Genomic DNA, 20935 nt, shown 5'->3' on the forward strand with positions numbered 1-20935 from the left:
GTCATTCACAAACAAGGATGGGGCGAGGGTCACCACTTTGTCAACAAATGCGTGAGCAAATTGTTGAACAGTTTAAGAAAAACCTTTCTCAACCAGCTATTGCAAGGAATTTAGGGATTTCACCATCTACGGTCCGTAATATCATCAAAGGGTTCAGAGAATCTGGAGAAATCACTGCACGTAAGCAGCTAAGCCCGTGACCTTCCATCCCTCAGGCTGTACTGCATCAACAAGCAACATCAGTGTGTAAAGGATATCACCACATGGGCTCAGGAACACTTCAGAAACCCACTGTCAGTAACTACAATTGATCGCTACATCTGTAAGTGCAAGTAAAACTCTCCTATGCAAGGTGAAAACCGTTTATCAACAACACACAGAACGCAGTCGGCTTCGCTGGGCCTAAGCTTATCTAAGATGGACTGATACAAAGTGGAAAAGTGTTCTGTGGTCTGACGAGTCCACATTTCAAATTGTTTTTGGAAACTGTGGACGTCGTGTCCTCCGGACCAAAGAGGAAAAGAACCATCCGGATTGTTATAGGCGCAAAGTTGAAAAGCCAGCATCTGTGATGGTATGGGGGTGTATTAGTGCCCGAGACATGGGTAACTTACACATCTGTGAAGGCGCCATTAATGCTGAAAGGTACATACAGGTTTTGGAGCAACATATGTTGCCATCCAAGCAACATTACCATGGACGCCCCTGCTTATTTCAGCAAGACAATGCCAAGCCACGTGTTACATCAACATGGCTTCATAGTAAAAGAGTGTGGGTACTAGACTGGCCTGCCTGTAGTCCAGACCTGTCTCCCATTGAAAATGCATGGCGCATTATGAAGCTTAAAATACCACAATGGAGACCCCCCGGACTGTTGAACAACAGAATGGGAAAGAATTCCACCTGAGAAGCTTAAAAAATGTGTCTCCTCAGTTCCCAATCGTTTACTGAGTGTTGTTAAAAGGAAAGGCCATGTAACACAGTGGTGAACATGCCCTTTCCCAGCTACTTTGGCACGTGTTGCAGCCATGAAATTCTAAGTTAATTATTATTTGCAAAAAAAAAAATTAAGTTTATGAGTTTGAACATCAAATATCTTGTCTTTGTAGTGCATTTAATTGAATATGGGTTGAAAAGGATTTGCAAGTCATTGTATTCCGTTTATATTTACATCTAACACAATTTCCCAACTCATATGGAAACGGGGTTTGTATTTGAATGTTGTATCAATTATTTTTGACTTACAATTGGTTCTTTCGAAATTGAAAAAAAAACAGTAAGTAGTGTGTATATGGTTATTTTGGAACATACCAGGTGTTACAGTTGTTCACCATAACATCTCCAGGTAGATAAGTCTGGTCTCCTTGCACACAGGGGCACATGCTTGTGGGCACACACTGGCCTTGGTCGTCCTGCACAAGCCCTGCAGAGCATTGGCAACCAGGGATGCACAGACCACCTGCAGCATCGTCATCATCATCATCACAGCCCCAGCCCTGTTGCAGGTCGGAACAGGTGCGACCGCATGCTCGACCACACTCCTGATGCACCTGACCGCCAGAACACTGGACGACTAAAAGGACGAAGAAAGTGGATTGTTATTCATGCAGGGTCAGAAATTGACAAACTATGAAAAATTGAAGATTGAACATTAAACTCACACTTGTGATTTTTAATTCATCGTTTGTTTGTTTTTAAGTAATTTATTTGCTTGTGAAGTGAATTAATTAACTCATATTATGTTGTACATATGGTGAATGTTTATATTCACCTTGGAGAAAGAAAACCACTAAGTGTAATTAAATAGTGGTATTTCAGTTTGAGCACATAAATAGATAAGGCCCTTTAGTTTGATATTCGCAGGTGGATTGGATCATTTCTCGTAGGAAAAGAGGCTTTAATTGGGACTTCGGGATGCAAAAGTGATAAACCATATCCGTGAGAAAAGACTACCTGTTTAGCTTAACGCCAACATTTGAGTTATGACTTAAAGCAGTTGTTTTCCAGACACTTACACACGAACATCTCCTTTTATGGTCAGGATGCGCTCTCCTGACTTAGCACACACACCCAGAGACAGAAAGGAGTAATATAAAAACTGATGGTTTGGCTTCTCCACTTAGGAGAGCCTAATTTTTCTTGACCTGGCCTCCTTCAGGGAACTGCAGTCCTGTATTATTACGCTCGCTTGTAATAAAGCAACTTTTGTTTCAGTAAAGCGTCTCCGACGTCTCTTTTGATCCAGCCACAATGCCGTGTCACCCTTCTGTCCGGACGAGGATGACGAGACCAGAAATACAATTCACTTGCATGATGAATACACTTTTTTAAAAAAGACCCCGATATTTTATTGCCCAAATGTCGTAATAATTTTTTTATGTTTTACTTGAATGCACATCATTTATTTGCTCAAAATCTGGTGAGAAATTATTTATATAAAATATTTTAATATTAAAAAAAACTATCCGTGTTTAAGGAAAAAAGCATGTGTGCTTATGTTGTGTAATGAATCTGTTTATATTTTTTGTGATTAATCGCATGAGCAAATGTGTTAACTTTGACAGTCCTCGTTATTGTTGGTAATTACAGTAATAACAAAATTGCCTGTTTTTTCTTGTAACATTTTTCATATTTCCATTTTTCTCATTTTTGCAGTTTCGTGTATCGTGTTTCAAAAATGTGCCTAAAATGAGCCCAGGTCGTCTTTTATAGCTCTTTCTCAGGGTGGCGCGTGTGAAGTCAACTCAGTGAGCGACCACAACTCTGGTCTACTATTTAGCTTGCAGGCTTACTTTCTCTGCTGGTGAACAAGGGTTATTAAAGAGACAGGGGGAGTGTTATTGCAGCTGGATCTAATCGATGAGTTACAACAGTTATTGTAAAGGTTGATCAGAAATCTGATAGGTCATTCACATAGGTGGATTTAGCTTTACTGGTGTCCCGATCCGATATCGATACCAATGTTGACCTGCATCAGAAATATCGGATACAATAACTCGGATATGAGCAGTTCGTTCTAACCTAACGTCTCTTCTTGCTTGCTTAGCAGACATATAACAGGTTGTCTCTGTTTGAGAACCCTTTACTTCAAAACACTGTAAAAGTGAACACAAACAAATAAAGTATAACCCAGCAGGCACAAGACATTAAAACAACATTGAGAACTTGTTGAATTAGGTCCTGACAATGTGCAACTCAATCATAACGTTAGAACAACATGCTTTTTGACAACGTTTAATCATTGTTGGGTTTTGACATTGATTTCACCATTGAATTATGGTCATTTCCCAACCAACAACGTGGATCTAACATTGGACTTCTCCGCTGTCTCAATTTAAAAATACAACTATTTTGCAAATTTGTTTCAAAGTCAGTTTTGAAAAACATGTGCCTGCTGGGAACTTACATGGGATACAGAATAACTTCTGTGACATTCCAACATACAGTAAAATAAATGCATTAAAACAAATTTGCTAGCTCCATGCTCATTTACAGTGGATATGCCATATACATACTACAAAACCCAAAACCAGTGAAGTTGGCACGTTGTGTAATTTCTAAATTGCAAATCCTTTTTAACCTATATTCAATTGAATAGACTGCAAAGACAAGATACTTAACGTTCAAACTGGAAAACGTTGTTATTTTTTGCAAATATTAGCTCATTTGGAATTGGTTGCTTGCAACATGTTTCAAAAAAAGCTGGCAGAAGTGGCAAAAAAGACTGAGAAAGTTGAGGAATGCTCATCAAACACTTATTTGGAACATCCCAAAAGTGAACAGGCTAATTGGGAACAGGTGGGTGCCATGATTGGGTATAAAAGCAGCTTCCATGAAATGCTCAGTCATTCACAAACAAGGGCAGGGCGAGGGTCACCACTTTGTGAACAAATGCGTGAGCAAATTATCCAACAGTTTAAGAACAACATTTCTCAACAAGCTATTGCAAGGAATTTAGGGATTTCACCATCTACCGTTCGTAATATAATCAAAAGGTTCAGAGCATCTGGAAAAATCACTGCACGTAAGCGATGATATTACGGATCCTTGATCCCTCAGGCGGTACTGCATCAAAAAGCGATATCTGTGTCTAAAGGATATCACCACACTTAAGAAAACCACTGTCAGTAACTACAGTTCGTCGCTACATCTGTAAGTGCAAGTTAAAACTCTTCTATGCAAGGTAAAAGCCATTTATCAACACACCCAGAAACGCTTCGCTGGGCCCGAAAAATTTAGTTTCTCAGTTCGAACATTAAATATTTTGTTTTTGCAGTCTATTCAATTGAATATAAGTTGAAAAGGATTTACAAATTATTGTATTACGTTTTTACTTACAAAATTACACAACGTGCCAACTTCACTGGTTTTGGGTTTTGTACTGATTAGCATGAGTTATTTTACATTGCGATTTCAACACCTTCAAATTTGGTAATGAAAACTACCGGTACAACTAAGATGCACGTTACAATCAATCAGCTGATGTGTAATAATTAAAATAATAACAGTACAAAACCTTTGTAGGACAAAAGACAAGACTGACCCTATCAAATTAATGGCAAAGACTGCTTCCCTACTACACCACACCAAGGACAAACTGAAATGAATGCATATTAAATAAGTAAATAGCAAACAGTCCATTCCAGACTTTACTAAGCACTTTTAATCAACATGCACATGGTCACAACAACATCTCACTTGATCAGCACTTTTCTACGTTTGTAAAATTGCACTCTACAAAATATTAAAAGTATGATTCGTCATGCTGATATTGTATCAGCTCGATATTGGTATCGTATCAGAGGTGAAGACGTTGTATCAAGACACCACTACTCAGCTATATGCCCTCTGCCAGAGCTGAGTACACAAAGGAAGTAATGTTTAATAAACCAATTGCAGCTTTTATGGTCTGTGAGGTGAAAAGCCTGATAGTATGAAAAATGTGTCAAAACATAAAAAGAGCCATTTTTTAATGAAATGACCGCAGGGCCGTCCCTCCTTATATGCAGATCACACGTTGAGGGCCCGGTGAAATGTCAATTTATGAATGTACGGATGCTTTTTTTAAATTATTTCTATTTAAATATTTCTTTATTTGTATTCTTTTTAATTAAGTCTTACTTTTTTACTCTATGTAAAAGCTACACTGCAACCACATAATTAAAACAAATATCTGCTGCCACAGATAAAAGAATAGTGTGGAAAATTTAGCTAAAGAGTCTTATTTTTAACTTTAACTTTAACTTAACTTATTGTCCCCAGTGACGGGCAGAATTAATGCGGGACTGGCAACCGACAGCGCTTTGATGGAATCCCAGTCAGTGATGGGTCAGGAAGATGTGCAAATGTATGTCTTTACTAAAATACCGTATTTTCCGCACTATAAGGCGCACCTAAAAACCACAATTTTTCTCAAAAGCTGACAGTGCGCCTAATAACCCGGTGCGCTTTATTACGATTCATTTTCATAAAGTTTCGGTCTCGCAACTTCGGTAAACAGCCGCCATCTTTTTTCCCGGTAGAACAGGAAGCGCTTCTTCTTCTACGCAAGCAACCGCCAAGGAAAGCACCCGCCCCCATAGAACAGGAAGCGCTTCACCCGCCCCCATAGAAAAGGAAGCGCTTCACCCGCCCCCGGAAGAAGAAGAAAAAACGCGCGGATATCACCGTACGTTTCATTTCCTGTTTACATCTGTAAAGACCACAAAATGGCTCCTAATAAGCGATCCGGTTCATAAAAAGACGCAATCTCTCCATCCGCACACGGATTACTACCGTATTTCACAGCAACTGATATTCCTGTGAACCGCACTGTGGAACGGGAGCACGTACGGTGAATATTCGCACCACAGGGAATGAAGTCATCCTTCACTGTGGTTCTAGCTTGCCATGCTAACTTCCACTCATGGTGATATTCAAAAGGAAGACCTTGCCAAAAGAGACCTTTCCAGCCGGCGTCATCATAAAAGCTAACTCGAAGGGATGGATGGATGAAGAAAAGATGAGCGAGTGGTTAAGGGAAGTTTACGCGAAGAGGCCGGGTGGCTTTTTTCACACAGCTCCGAAGGCGAACACACCTTCACTAAGACGGGCAGACAGCCTCGGACGACATACGCCAACATTTGCCAGTGGATCATAAATGCTTGGGCAGATATTTCGGTCACAACTGTGGTCCGAGCTTTCCGGAAGGCAGGATTCACAGAACAACAGCGACACTGACTCCCGATGACTTCTACGAGACGGAACCGGCCATTTTGGATCCCGTATTCGCCCAACTTTTCAATTCGGACACCGAAGACGAAGAATTCGAAGGATTTACGAATGAAGAATAACTTCAGAAGGTGAGCGCTATGTTTATTTTGTGTGTTGTGACATTAACGTTAAAGCAACATTATGTTGCTATTGTTCTACACCATTTTGAATTTTACTATGTTTGTGATTGCACATTTGCGTACATTTTGGGACAGAGTTGTTAGAACGCTGGTTTTCAATATATTATTAAAGTTTGACTGAACTATCTGACTGTTTTTTTGACATTCACTTTAGCGCAGCGTTTTTTTGACATTCACTTTAGCGCAGCGTAGGCGCGGCTTTTAGTCCGGGGCGGCTTATTGGTGGACAAAATTATGAAATATGTAATTCATAGAAGGTGCGGCTAATAATCCGGTGCGCCTTATAGTGCGGAAAATACGGTAGGCAATTTTGTAAGAAATTGTGTGACCCACCCATAATGTGTCACATTTTTGTGTTGATATATTTATTTTATTTTATGGTTTGAATTCGTTTTTGGAGCTGTCATTCCACATTTACAATATTCACATTGGTCAGTAGGGGGCAGCAGGGCGTTTCTTCCCAATTGAATGCGATCACCTACAGACCGGAAGTGTCTTGTCATTCTGACGAGATCGACTAGTCTGTGACCAACTGAAACGTTCTGTGTGCTTATTTCCTCCTGTATAACAGGTTAGTTTTGGTAAAACAACTCACTGAATAATATCCATGTTTTTTTCTAAGTTTAAGTACACATTCTGATGGTGGAGCCTAACTCTAAAGTGTTTGTGAGTTGTAGTTTGTATTTGTGAATGAATCCGGTGCACAGCTGTATTAATCAATACAAAATGGCGACGTGAGTGCGCAATGTTTATATAGGAACTTCTGATCCTAATTCAGACTCCCAAATTAGAGCTCCCGTTTTCTTATTGATTTCATATGTATATTTGTATAATGTGTGTGTTCTGAAATAGGTTTTACATGCTATTTTGTTATGTTTAGACATGGTTATATAAGTTAAGCTCTCAGGAATGGTCAATGAACATTTCAAGTACAGTAACTTAAAGCTGCTATATAAGAAGAAGAATATGAAGAAAAGTAAAGTATTTAAATGAATGTTGCTAAATTGTGCATTAAGTTGAAGGTGAATATTCCTGAGAAAGACAAGACAGTGAAATAATGTCTAATTGAGCACTATATTGTATGTTTTGGAGTGATGATGTGGATATGTGAAAATATATGGCAAAGGCATACAGTATTGTTATGGTAATTATAACTCCAGTGATACAGTAACAGTTTAATGATAGTTTATTGAGTGTTTTGATGAAAATAGAGGTGAAGATAAAGTAAAAGACATTGACATGATAATACAAAGTGACAAAATATATGGGAAATTAAGTGAATTGTGGATTTGTAAATTCTGTTAATAAATTCTGACGAGAGCGACCAGTCTGTGACCAACTGAAACGTTCTGTGTGCTTTTTTCCTCCTGTATAACAGGACAATATTATCTGACTGCTTGTCCTGGCTACCTGGGACCTGCAACAGATATTTGGGGGCTCGTCCGGGATCGGCAACGCCATTGATGGTTTGACGGTTGCTGATCCAGTGATATATATATGAACCCGTAAGGCCAGAGTGACTGCACGTTACTGAAGTGAGGTGGCGTGTCTGCGGTGCAGCGACAGAGCAGAGGTGGTGTGTCTACAGTACGACTTCAGTACAGAGGTGACGTGCGACCATAGAGCCAAAGCGACTACAGAGACTGCAGTGCGACTACAGTGACTTAGTGCGACTACAGAGACGAGGTGAAGTGGCCGCAGAGCGACGACAGAAGCAAGGTGTCATCACTGCAGCTAAGGCCATGTCTGAAGGACGAAAATAACTCTTATGGAGCATCAAAAAGCAACTATACCATCTCTCAGGCACCGAAGCCTATGAGGTTGCGATGTCCATCGGAATTGATCATCCAGGCACAGATGAGCTGAGCTTAACCGATGAAGAAAGCTGCATTGACCATATCCTTTCCTTTATACAATCTGATGATCTGTTTAATTCTAATGATGAGGGTATTGGTCGTTTGATGATATTGAATGATGTAATATTGAAGGTTATCAAAAAACGTGATTGTTTTGAATTGCCTGTTTTTGTTTCAAATGATGAGCCATCTTGTTCAAATGCACCACCCACACGCTCAGGTGATACTACATATCCACACACTAACCCCAGTACACACACCCACACAACCACACCAGATATGAAGCAGCTACAAGCCATGTATGAAGAACTAGGCAGGAAGTTACAGGAATGTGTGACTCCCATCACATCTTCTGGCCTGACAACCACAACTGACCCACACCTGAACAACCATGATGCAAATGACCCCCTAATGACTCAAAGAACCCCAGCACAAGTTGGCAGCCAGCCACGTCACCATAGTGATATTCAACCCACACAACGCCAAACCTCAGAGAGGTTGGTCTCCCTACAAGATCTTGCTTATCTCCAGCGAAAAGAGTACAGGATACATGGGGGCCAAATAAGTGACCTTATTTGACCTGACCTCAGCTACAACAGCTTATGCAAACAAATAGATGAAGGTCTCAGAGAGAAACACACTGAGGGTGAGGTCATTAGGGGGGTGCTCCGTACAATCAAACCTGGCAACTTCAGAGATATGTTGACAAACAAAGACGACCTGACTGTCACAGAACTCAAAAGCTTCCTCCAGTCACACCTAGGTGAGAAGGGATGCACAGAGCTCTTTCAGGACTTGATGTGTGCCAAGCAATATGAAAATGAGACACCACAGCAATTCTTGTATAGAATGATTGGCCTCAAACAAAAGATTATGTTCACTACTAAACAAACAAGCTCAGTAGTTAAGTATGATACCTCCACAATACAGTGCATATTCTTGAACACATTATGTCAGGGAATAGGAGAGAAGTATGATGATGTCAGGCGTGAGCTCAAGCCTCTCCTTGCTGACCCAACAGTATCTGATGAAGCTTTGCTGCGACAGGTGATAAAGACCACCACAGAGGAAAGTGAGAGAAAGCGCAGATTTGGTCGCAGCTCTGCCCGCAAAGTAAGTCAGGCCCATAGCACCCAGGCTGAACCTGAGGAGAAAGTTAAGAGTGAGGTAAAAGTCAACACTGTTAATAAAGATGACACAATACAGAGACTTAGCTCCCAAGTTGAAGCATTGACCCAGGCAATGGAGACCCTGAAACAGCTGGTCACACAGGCTCATGCACCAGATCAGCGCTGTACACCAACCTCTTACTGTGACCCTGAAAAACCCAGAACTGAGAGAAAGACACAGAGACCCTATGGCTGCACACAATGTGTCGCCCAGTCCAATCCAAATTGCAACCACTGCTTCGCATGCGGAGAAGAAGGCCATCGTGCAGTTGGGTGCTTGAAGAAACAGAAACCGTCGGGAAACGGGGTGCGGTCAAGACAGAGGGACAACCTTTGACCGCTCCTGCACCCATGTCCCAACCCCAAACAGGCCTAAAACAAAAGCCAGTTAAAATCAGTGATGCCAACACAATACAATCTCAAAATACCTCACAGCCATGCAAGCTAGTAGCCCCACTCATTGGCCGCAAATCCCTGCTGAAATGTAGTATGGGTGGCTACGCTGTCACTGTCCTGCTGGACACAGGAGCCAATGTGAGCCTAATTGACCGCACGTGGAAGAACAAGTATCTACCTAGCCAAGATATTCGACCTCTCTGTGAGCTACTGGACAATGAGCTGAATGTTTCGGCAGTCACGGGTGATGAAGTGCCTTACGACGGATGGGTTGAAGTGGTGGTAAACCTGCAAGGCAATGATGATCCAGACTTATCCATCCGTGTACCCTTCCTAGTGAGTTGCCTGAAACTAGACAGACCATTAGTTGGTTTTAATGTAATCCAAGAACTCATTAAGAGTAATGAAGGCCGGCCTAAACTCATGTCCATTCTGTCTAACCTCCTTGCAGGTGCCATGGAGATTGATGATGTTAGTGCTGGGGCCATAGTGAGTTTTATTCGGACTCAGAACTCCCCAAAAGAGGTAAATGCTGCTGTAAAAGTGGGTTTCAAAGAGGTCACAATTTGTTCAGGTCAGGTAGTTCACATTAAGTGCAGGGTTCCAGCCAATATCAACCCCTCAGAGTCATTTGTGTTGTTTGAACCCAACCTTGACAGAGGAGTCATTGAGCATTGGAGCAGGCTTAATGGAGATTCACCAGACAGACAGGTGTTTCATTAAAGTTCCAGTGTCAAACCACTCCCAACATGATGTGACCTTGCCAAGCTTCACAGTCCTAGGCATCATTGAGCCCATTGACAAAGTCATAGAGACAGACAGTCCCCACAGTGACCATAAGAGTATTCATGTTAACACTGTTGACTCCTCACCTCCCCCCAATTCTAATCAGGTCCCACCCACTGCAGACCTGTGGCACCCACCAGTGGATGTCAGTCATCTGACAGATGATCAACAAGAGGAGGTGAAACAAATGTTGATGGAGGAATCAGGAGCTTTTGCTCGCAATGATGGTGACATTGGGAACATCCCAACCCTCCATATGACCATCAGTCTGAAAGATGACATTCCAGTCCAAAAAACATATTCATCCATTCCCAAACCACTCTATCAAGAGGTCAAACAGTACATCCAAGAGCTGCTTGCAAAGGGCTGGATCGTCAAGTCAAAATCACCCTTTGCAGCACCTGTTGTCTGTGTCAGAAAACGTGATGGATCTCTAAAACTGTGTATTGATTACAGACAGTTGAACCAGAAAACAGTGCCAGATCGCCACCCACTGCCTCGCATCCAGGATCTCTTGGACACCCTGGGCGGCCACAGCTGGTTCACCATTCTTGACCAAGGCAAAGCCTATCATCAGGGCTACATAGCTGAAGGATCCCGCCACATGACAGCCTTCATATCGCCTTGGGGTCTATATGAGTGGGTGAGAATACCGTTTGGTCTCAGCAATGCCCCTGCTGCTTTCCAACGCAGCATGGAGGAGATGCTTGTCACCTTGCGTGACGACTGCTGTATTCCTTACCTTGACGACATCCTCTGCTACTCCAAGACCTTTGCTGATCATGTCGATGCAGTGCGTCGTGTCCTGAGAGCCCTGCAACGTTATGGAGTCAAGCTGCGACCCACAAAATGTGAGTTGTTCAAACCAGAGGTCAGGTATGTGGGGAGGTTAGTGTCAGCTAATGGGGTGAGAATAGACCCAAAAGACATTGAGGCTGTAATGTCACTGAGGGAGAAAAGACCCACTACAGTGGGGGATGTCCGTAAACTGTTAGGTTTTCTGAGTTACTATAGGATGTACATTCAAGATTTCTCCCGCATCGCTAAGCCAATATATGGGCTGCTACAAGTGAAAGGAAATCCTGATGCAACACAGGGGAAGATAAAGAAAGGTAAAGGAGCACAGTTGCCTTCAAAGACCCCCATACAGTGGACTGATTGTCACCAGACCATCCTCGAGCAGCTCATTAACATCCTGTCACACCCACCTACACTAGCATACCCTGACTTTGAACTTCCCTTTACACTACGCACAGACGCCTGTCAGCAGGGACTCGGTGCAGTCTTGTACCAGCGACAGAGTGGAAAGCTGAAAGTCATTGCATATGGTTCAAGGACATTGACCCCCGCTGAAAAGAACTATAACTTTCACTCTGGAAAGCTGGAGTTCTTAGCCTTAAAGTGGGCGGTATGTGAAAAATTCAGGGATTATCTGTTTTACGCCCCATCCTTCACAGTGTATACAGACAATAATCCACTAACATACGTGATGAGTACTGCAAAGCTGAACGCCACAGGCTACAGATGGGTTGGAGAGCTTGCTGACTTCAGATTCAACCTAAAGTATAGGCCAGGAAAAGTCAATGTGGATGCTGACACACTGTCTCGTCTCCCACTGGACATAAACCGTTATGTTGAGGAGTGTACTGAAGAGCTCGACAGAGATGCAATACATGCTACTTGGGAAGGAAGTGAGGCTGCAAAAAGGTATGACATTGCCTATGTTGCTTCTCTTAACCTGGCCCAAAGTTCAGAGTCTCAAGTTAAGTCCCCAGTACCGACCATCAGCCAAAGTGAACTAATCAGATCTCAGAGGCAGGATGCAGCCATCAGTGAGATAATCAAGCTGAAACAGACAAAAACAGCACTGACAAATGAGGACAGGAAGAAAGCAGGTGGCCCTGTGAAAAGACTCATGCATTAGTGGGGTAAACTGTATATGGAATGTGGCCTACTGTACAGGAGTGCAGGGGGTCGACAGCAGCTTGTCCTACCTTCTGAATATCGGCCCCTTGTAATGAAGCATCTCCATGATGACATGGCTCATCTAGGATCAGAGCGAGTCATTGGGCTGGCAAGAGATCGTTTCTATTGGCCCTTCATGAAAAAGGACATTGAGGTTTATGTCACAAAACAGTGCCCCTGTATCAAGAAAAAGAAACCTGTGGTCCATGATAGAGCACCAATGGGCAGTATCATGACCAGTGCACCTCTTGAGCTTGTGTCTATCGATTACATGCACTTGGAGCAAAGCAAGGGTGGATACGAATACATCTTAGTAGTCATAGACCACTTCACCAGATTTGCCCAAGCATATCCAACACGAAACAAGTCAGGCAGAACAGCTGCAGAGAAAATATTTAATGACTTCATCCCTCGGTTTGGTTTTTTATCCAAATTGCACCATGATCAAGGCAGAGAGTTCGAGAACTCCCTGTTTAAGACCCTTCAGCAACTGTCTGGGGTGGGACACTCCAGGACAACCCCGTACCATCCACAGGGAAACCCTGCCGAGAGATTCAATCGGACGTTGCTTCAGATGTTGAGAACACTGCAAGAGGAGAAAAAGAGCAACTGGAAGGATCATTTACCACAGGTGGTGCACGCATACAACTGCACTAGACACGAGGCCACAGGTTTCTCACCTCACTACCTCATGTTTGGGCGCCACCCCCGCCTCCCTGTTGATCTGCTCTTTGGTCTGTCCTCTGAAGAGGAGGGTGAAACACCCCAAGGGTATGCCGACAAATGGGCTGTGAGAATGAAAGAGGCCTACCGCATTGCATCTGAGAACAGTCAGCAGTCCAGTGCACGAGGCAAGAGACGATATGACCTTCATGTGAAGGGGATTGTTCTACAGCCTGGTGACAGGGTTTTAGTTCGCAACATGAGTGAGAGAGGAGGCCCAGGAAAGCTCAGGTCCTACTGGGAACAAACGGTAAACATTGTTAAGGAACAAATAAATGACAGCCCTGTTTACAAAGTGTCTCCAGAGACATGTGGTGGCAAAGTCCGTACTCTACATAGGAATCTCCTCCACCTTGTAAACGACTTACCTGTGAGTGTGGCTGAACAGTCAAAGAACCAAGCACCGACTAAAGAGAGACAAAGGAATAGGAGTCAGGTTGAAAGGAATGCAGAGAGAGAGACATTCCAAGGCAGTGCTTCATCTGACTCTGATGAAGATGGCCCAAGACCACAGTACTGGCTCAGAGTATCAAGGCCAGCCGAGTCACAAAGGTCAAATATAACAACCACCCATGTGCCTAATAGAAACCATGTTACTTCTCCATTCTTACATGAACAAGCAAGGATGACCACACAAGCAGGAGAGCACAGACAGCCTCCCAGCTTCACAGCAGAGGAACCTGAACTGATGGAGCAAGAACAATCCAGTGAACACGAATATGAACAGAATGCTGAAAATGAACATTGCCAACCCAGATATGACACTAACCAGGACAGTCCTACTTCCTCTCAGTGTGGTTCAGTCAGGAGACCAGTGCGAGTCAGGAGACCACCCAGGACACTGACTTAAGAGTCTCTTGGTCAGCCATCCTACCAGTCAATTGGGTCAGTCAACAATATTGGACTTTGTGGGCCGCAGACATTGCCAGCATGGGGAATACAGTCAGGCCCAACACCACATTACCCACCCTATCCCACACTATACCCAACACTGCCATACACCGTCATGATGCCATACATTGTACCTTCCTTTGCATACTAACATACAAGTTTTGATTTGAAAAAAAAAAAGTGTATTGAAAAGAGTATTTTGTTTTGAATGCCGGGAGTCATTTTCTTTGTCGGGGAGCGTGTGACCCACCCATAATGTGTCACATTTTTGTGTTGATATATTTATTTTATTTTATGGTTTGAATTCGTTTTTGGAGCTGTCATTCCACATTTATCAATATTCACATTGGTCAGTAGGGGGCAGCAGGGCGTTTCTTCCCAATTGAATGCGATCACCTACAGACCGGAAGTGTCTTGACATTCTGACAAGAGCGACCAGTCTGTGACCAACTGAAACGTTCTGTGTGCTTATTTCCTCCTGTATAACAGGTTAGTTTTGGTAAAACAACTCACTGAATAATATCCATGTTTTTTCTAAGTTTAAGTACACATTCTGATGGTGGAGCCTAACTCTAAAGTGTTTGTGAGTTGTAGTTTGTATTTGTGAATGAATCCGGTGCACAGCTGTATTAATCAATACAAAATGGCGACGTGAGTGCGCAATGTTTATATAGGAACTTCTGATCCTAATTCAGACTCCCAAATTAGAGCTCCCGTTTTCTTATTGATTTCATATGTATATTTGTATAATGTGTGTGTTCTGAAATAGGTTTTACATGCTATTTTGTTATGTTTAGACATGGTTATATAAGTTAAGCTCTCAGGAATGGTCAATGAACATTTCAAGTACAGTAACTTAAAGCTGCTATATAAGAAGAAGAAAAGTAAAGTATTTAAATGAATGTTGCTAAATTGTGCATTAAGTTAAAGGTGAATATTCCTGAGAAAGACAAGACAGTGAAATAATGTCTAATTGAGCACTATATTGTATGTTTTGGAGTGAGGATGTGGATATGTGAAAATATATGGCAAAGGCATACAGTATTGTTATGGTAATTATAACTCCAGTGATACAGTAACAGTTTAATGATAGTTTATTGAGTGTTTTGATGAAAATAGAGGTGAAGATAAAGTAAAAGACATTGACATGATAATACAAAGTGACAAAATATATGGGAAATTAAGTGAATTGTGGATTTGTAAATTCTGTTAATAAATTCTGACGAGAGCGACCAGTCTGTGACCAACTGAAACGTTCTGTGTGCTTTTTTCCTCCTGTATAACAGGACAATATTATCTGACTGCTTGTCCTGGCTACCTGGAGGAAAAAAGCACACAGAACGTTTCAGTTGGTCACAGACTGGTCGCTCTCGTCAGAATTTATTAACAGAATTTACAAATCCACAATTCACTTAATTTCCCATATATTTTGTCACTTTGTATGTCAATGTCTTTTACTTTATCTTCACCTCTATTTTCATCAAAACACTCAATAAACTATCATTAAACTGTTACTGTATCACTGGAGTTATAATTACCATAACAATACTGTATGCCTTTGCCATATATTTTCACATATCCACATCATCACTCCAAAACATACAATATAGTGCTCAATTAGACATTATTTCACTGTCTTGTCTTTCTCAGGAATATTCACCTTTAACTTAATGCACAATTTAGCAACATTCATTTAAATACTTTACTTTTCTTCATATTCTTCTTCTTATATAGCAGCTTTAAGTTACTGTACTTGAAATGTTCATTGACCATTCCTGAGAGCTTAACTTATATAACCATGTCTAAACATAACAAAATAGCATGTAAAACCTATTTCAGAACACACACATTATACAAATATACATATGAAATCAATAAGAAAACGGGAGCTCTAATTTGGGAGTCTGAATTAGGATCAGAAGTTCCTATATGAACATTGCGCACTCACGTCGCCATTTTGTATTGATTAATACAGCTGTGCACCGGATTCATTCACAAATACAAACTACAACTCACAAACACTTTAGAGTTAGGCTCCACCATTAGAATGTGTACTTAAACTTAGAAAAAAACATGGATATTATTCAGTGAGTTGTTTTACCAAAACTAACCTGTTATACAGGAGGAAATAAGCACACAGAACGTTTCAGTTGGTCACAGACTGGTCGCTCTCGTCAGAATGACAAGACACTTCCGGTCTGTAGGTGATCGCATTCAATTGGGAAGAAACGCCCTGCTGCCCCCTACTGACCAATGTGAATATTGATAAATGTGGAATGACAGCTCCAAAAACGAATTCAAACCATAAAATAAAATAAATATATCAACACAAAAATGTGACACATTATGGGTGGGTCACAATTGCGTGTGAATGCTGATGTGCGGAAGCAACGGAAACGCGCATCCGCCGAAAAGCACAAGCCGAACTGAGATCCTAACGTTAGCGTGCTAACAGTTGACATGTATCAAGTACCAAGTTATACTGTATGACTCTAAGGTGTATGGCTGAAAGATTGTCTATAAAAGTTAGCATGCTAATGTTAGCACGTGTCAAGTACCAAGTTATATACGTCATAATTAAGGTGTAGGGCTGAAAATTTGGTTATAAAAGTGAGCATGCTAACATAGCGTGCTAGCATGCTAATATCATTAGCTAACAGTTAACATGTGAATGCTTGTCAAATGTGTTATATTGCACCAAAAAAAAAAAAATTAACAATTAATTTCCCACAAGTACAAAAAATGCAAAAAATTATATTTAATTTTTGTAAAAAATACATTCTGTTTCGGGTCCCAATTTTGAACCTTCAGTTCCTCTGAATTACCTCTTTGGGGCTCTAATTGTATGTCGACAAAAGTGGTCGACCATTTATGTTGACATCTACTTAAGAGCACTTTTTATACATAAGCAGAACATAATGGACAAGGACTTGATGAGTTGCTCGACAAAAACAGGTCGTCAACATAAGCAGGTCCCACCGTATCATGACCAGTGTTAGGAAAAACTTTGTTACAAAAATAACGGCGGTAGTATTACTTGTAGCGAGTAATCTAATTAATTACTTTTACGTACGTTACAACGCTGTTACCGATACATTTGATTTGGTTGAAAGTCAAGACAGCGTCAGAAGTACATTAAGTTCAATGGAGGAGGTAGATTTTTACTATTGAAAGCAACAACCAGAGAGCACACTAAAATTAATTTTATATTAAATAGGAAAAGACAACATCACAAACATCACACAGCAAACATGTAGACTAAGTGCACACACACACACACACACACACACACACACACACACACACGCACGCACACACACGCGCACGCGCACACATACTCCTATCACTACTATGAGGGAATAATGAAGAACAAATCAGTGACTGAAGTGACAAGTTTGCACTCCTACAATAACCCTTTTATGGACAAGGAGACTACAGCTATGGAAGCACATTAAATCTCTTTATTAACTATATCTTTATTAACACAATCCAGTGAAAAAATTCAACAGAGCTGCCATCATTACTGGTAAACTACTAAGCTTACCTAGCTACCACCACCAGGTGTGAATGAATACCACCACCAGGTGTGAATGAATGATAGGTTCTCACTTCTCTGTGAAGCGCTTTGAGTGTCTAGAAAAGCACTATATAAATCTAATCCATTATTATTAATATTATTATTAAGCTAACCAACACAGCTGAGCTAAAATACTGCTCTCAGCGCACTTTCAAAGCAATCACACGACACTTGGCAACAGTCACCGTCTTTTACAGGCACACACACACATACACACACACACACACACTCTGCTCTCATGAAATGTCTCTCAACTATACCGGTATTAGTATAGTACCGCGATACTGATTAATTATATTCGGTGCTATACCGCCTCTAAAAAGTACCGGTCCCCCAAACCCCTGCCCCCTGTCGTCGTCATGTCGTGTCATTGCTTTTTTATGTTCGGTAGCGCACAATCACAGAGTACTTACAAGCAGACACAGTGTGTAGACAGAAAAGGGAGAACGGACGCATTTTGGCTTAAAAACTAACGATAAAGGTGAAGTTATAACACTGAAAGGCCCTCAGGAAGAGGTGCTTTAAGACATGGCTAGCTCGCTAGCAGCTAAAGTCCATCCATTCAGTGTTGTAGCTACTTCTAAATCACTAATCCTCGCCTCCATGGCGACAAATAAAGTAAGTTTCTTACAAGTGTCATCCCTGCAGGACGAGGAATAGCAAACATGCTTCACTACACACCGTAGCTCACCGGCGCCAAAATGTAAACAAACGCCATTGGTGGATCTACACCTGACATCCATGTAATGACACCAAGTACAGGAGCGTATCTCGTCGATAGTACTATGATTACGTCGATATTTTTTGGCATCACATCTTCTTTCGTTTTTTTTTTATTTATATAATGTTTATAAACTCAGGAAATATGTCCCTTGACACATGAGGACTTTGGAATATGACCAATGTATGATCCTGTAATGACTTGGTATCAGATTGATACCCAAATGTGTGGTATCATCCAAAACTAATGTAAAGTATCTAAACAACAGAAAAATAAGTGATTATTACATTTGAACAAAAGTGTAGATAGAATATGTTAAAAGAGAAAGCAAGCAGATATTAACAGAAAATGAACAAGTAGATTAATAATTAATTTTTTACCACTTGTCCTTAATAATTTTGACAAAATAATAGAATGGAAAATGACACAATATGTTACTGCATATGTCAGCAGACTAATTAGGAGCCTTTGTTTGCTTACTTACTACTAAAAGACAATTACCGGTCTTGTATGTTCACTATTTTATTTAAGGACAAACTTGCAATAAGAAACATATGTTTAATGTACCCTAAGATTTTTTTGTTAAAATAATGCCAACAATGGAATTTTTCGTGGTCCCCTTTGTTTAGAAAAGTATCAAAAAGTACTGAAAAGTATCGAAACACACTTTGGTATCGGGACAACACTACTCACAATTGTGTATGGCATGTCTCAACGCATTAAATTACTTCCTCTAGTAATTAATTACCATATTTTTCGGAGTATAAGTCGCTCCGGAGTATAAGTCGGACCGGCCGAAAATGCATAATAAAGAAGGTAAAAAACATATATAAGTCGCACTGGAGTATAAGTCACATTTTTTGGGGAAATGTATTTGATAAAACCCAACACCAAGAATAGACATTTGAAAGGCAATTTAAAATAAATAAAGAATAGTGAACAACAGGCTGAATAAGTGTACGTTATATGACGCATAAATAACCAACTGAGAACGTGCCTGGTATGTTAACGTTACATATTATGGTAAGAGTCATTCAAATAACTATAACATGCTATACGTTTACCAAATAATCTGTCACTCCTAATCGCTAAATCCGATGAATCTTATACGTCGAGTCTCTTACATGAATGAGCTAAATAATATTGTTTGATATTTTACGGTAATGTGTTAATAATTTCACACATAAATCGCTCCTGAGTATAATTTGCACCCCCGGCCAAACTATGAAAAAAACTGCGACTTATAGTCCGAAAAATGCGGTACATTATTTAAATTTAATTAATTAATACAAAAATTTAAAGAGTGATTACATTAGTAATTCAATTACTTTTTTGGTAACTATAATAATCACTTTTTATAAGTAATTGTCCGAACACTGATCATGACAGCAAATTCCGTCAGCTCTAGAAGTTAGAATGACTTACAGCAGAAGGTTTGGTTGCGCCACTGGACGGCGATGCCCTCCTGGGCACAGTGTCGGGCGTAGGCAGTGAGCACGGTGCAGTGACAGGACTCCTGGGTCACACAGTTGCACACCTCTGACAGACACAGGCGCAAGTAAGGCTCCCTGTCCACGACATCGTGACATGCCTAAAAGAGCGGTAGAGCATAAGAAGCTGCTAGTTACAGCACACAAAGTGCAAACAGACCTGGAAGACTGAGCTGTGAATGATGGAGCACACAGAGTCAGCATAGTTCCTCCTCTGGGTATAAGCAGTGCAGGCGTCCTGAGGTGCTACTCCGGATAGGCTGCAGTGCTCCGTGGTGAATTTACTAATAAAAGATGAGACGCTGCTCTCTACATCTCCTTCTGGGGTCATGAAGTCATCATGCTGGTTCCAGGTCATTGTTCCACATAGACCGCGCACCTTCAATATAAAACACACAATTTACTTCTTTTAACGGTCCTGAAATATCGGACACCACTTCTGAGGCACTCTTTTAATACGCTTTTATCAGTTGGACGGACAGTCAGTGTATTTTTCGTCATTTGAATTTTCGTTTTAAATTCACATAAATAAAATTAAAAAACAAAGAGATATTTTTCCGTGTTAAAAAGCAATAATTACATTTTAAAAAATGCACGGTTTAAATTTTATGTTATATTTAATATGACTAAAAATGAACAGTAACGCAACAGAAAATATTTGTGAAGCATTAGAGTAGACAAACAACCCGCCATGGATTTTAGGTTAAAAAAAAACCCAACAACAATCGAGCATAGTTTTTACCCTAATTGCCATGGTTATTTTGTTCAAAGACAGTTTTAGCATTGTTGCGCATGAGTGCACAAGGTCAGCAACGTTGGTCAGCAAATTTTTATGGGTCGCAATTTTTTACAGAACATCGGCATTAACTGGGATGGTGCTGAAATGACTCAGGGGGTGAAAAAAGGCATGCTGGAAAACGTTTTTTCGTAAGTAAGCCATATGTCTGCTGGCTCCAAATCAACCCTTGA

General features: G+C 40.9%; 1 protein-coding gene across 1 annotated transcript in view; it reads right to left on the reverse strand.

Annotated features, from left to right (window-relative positions):
- sspo (SCO-spondin) overlaps nucleotides 1-20935 on the reverse strand; it is a 302516-nt gene that overhangs the window by 258719 nt on the left and 22862 nt on the right. Inside the window, exons 10-12 of the mRNA XM_061964637.2 lie at nucleotides 20127-20345; nucleotides 19902-20067; nucleotides 1312-1573 (exon numbers count right to left, since the gene is read on the reverse strand). Of these exons, the coding sequence (XP_061820621.2) occupies nucleotides 1312-1573; nucleotides 19902-20067; nucleotides 20127-20345 (647 nt within the window). The remainder of the gene's footprint in view (nucleotides 1-1311; nucleotides 1574-19901; nucleotides 20068-20126; nucleotides 20346-20935) is intronic.

Source organism: Nerophis lumbriciformis, linkage group LG07, assembly GCF_033978685.3.
Source record: "Nerophis lumbriciformis linkage group LG07, RoL_Nlum_v2.1, whole genome shotgun sequence".
Taxonomy (NCBI): Eukaryota; Metazoa; Chordata; class Actinopteri; order Syngnathiformes; family Syngnathidae; genus Nerophis; species Nerophis lumbriciformis.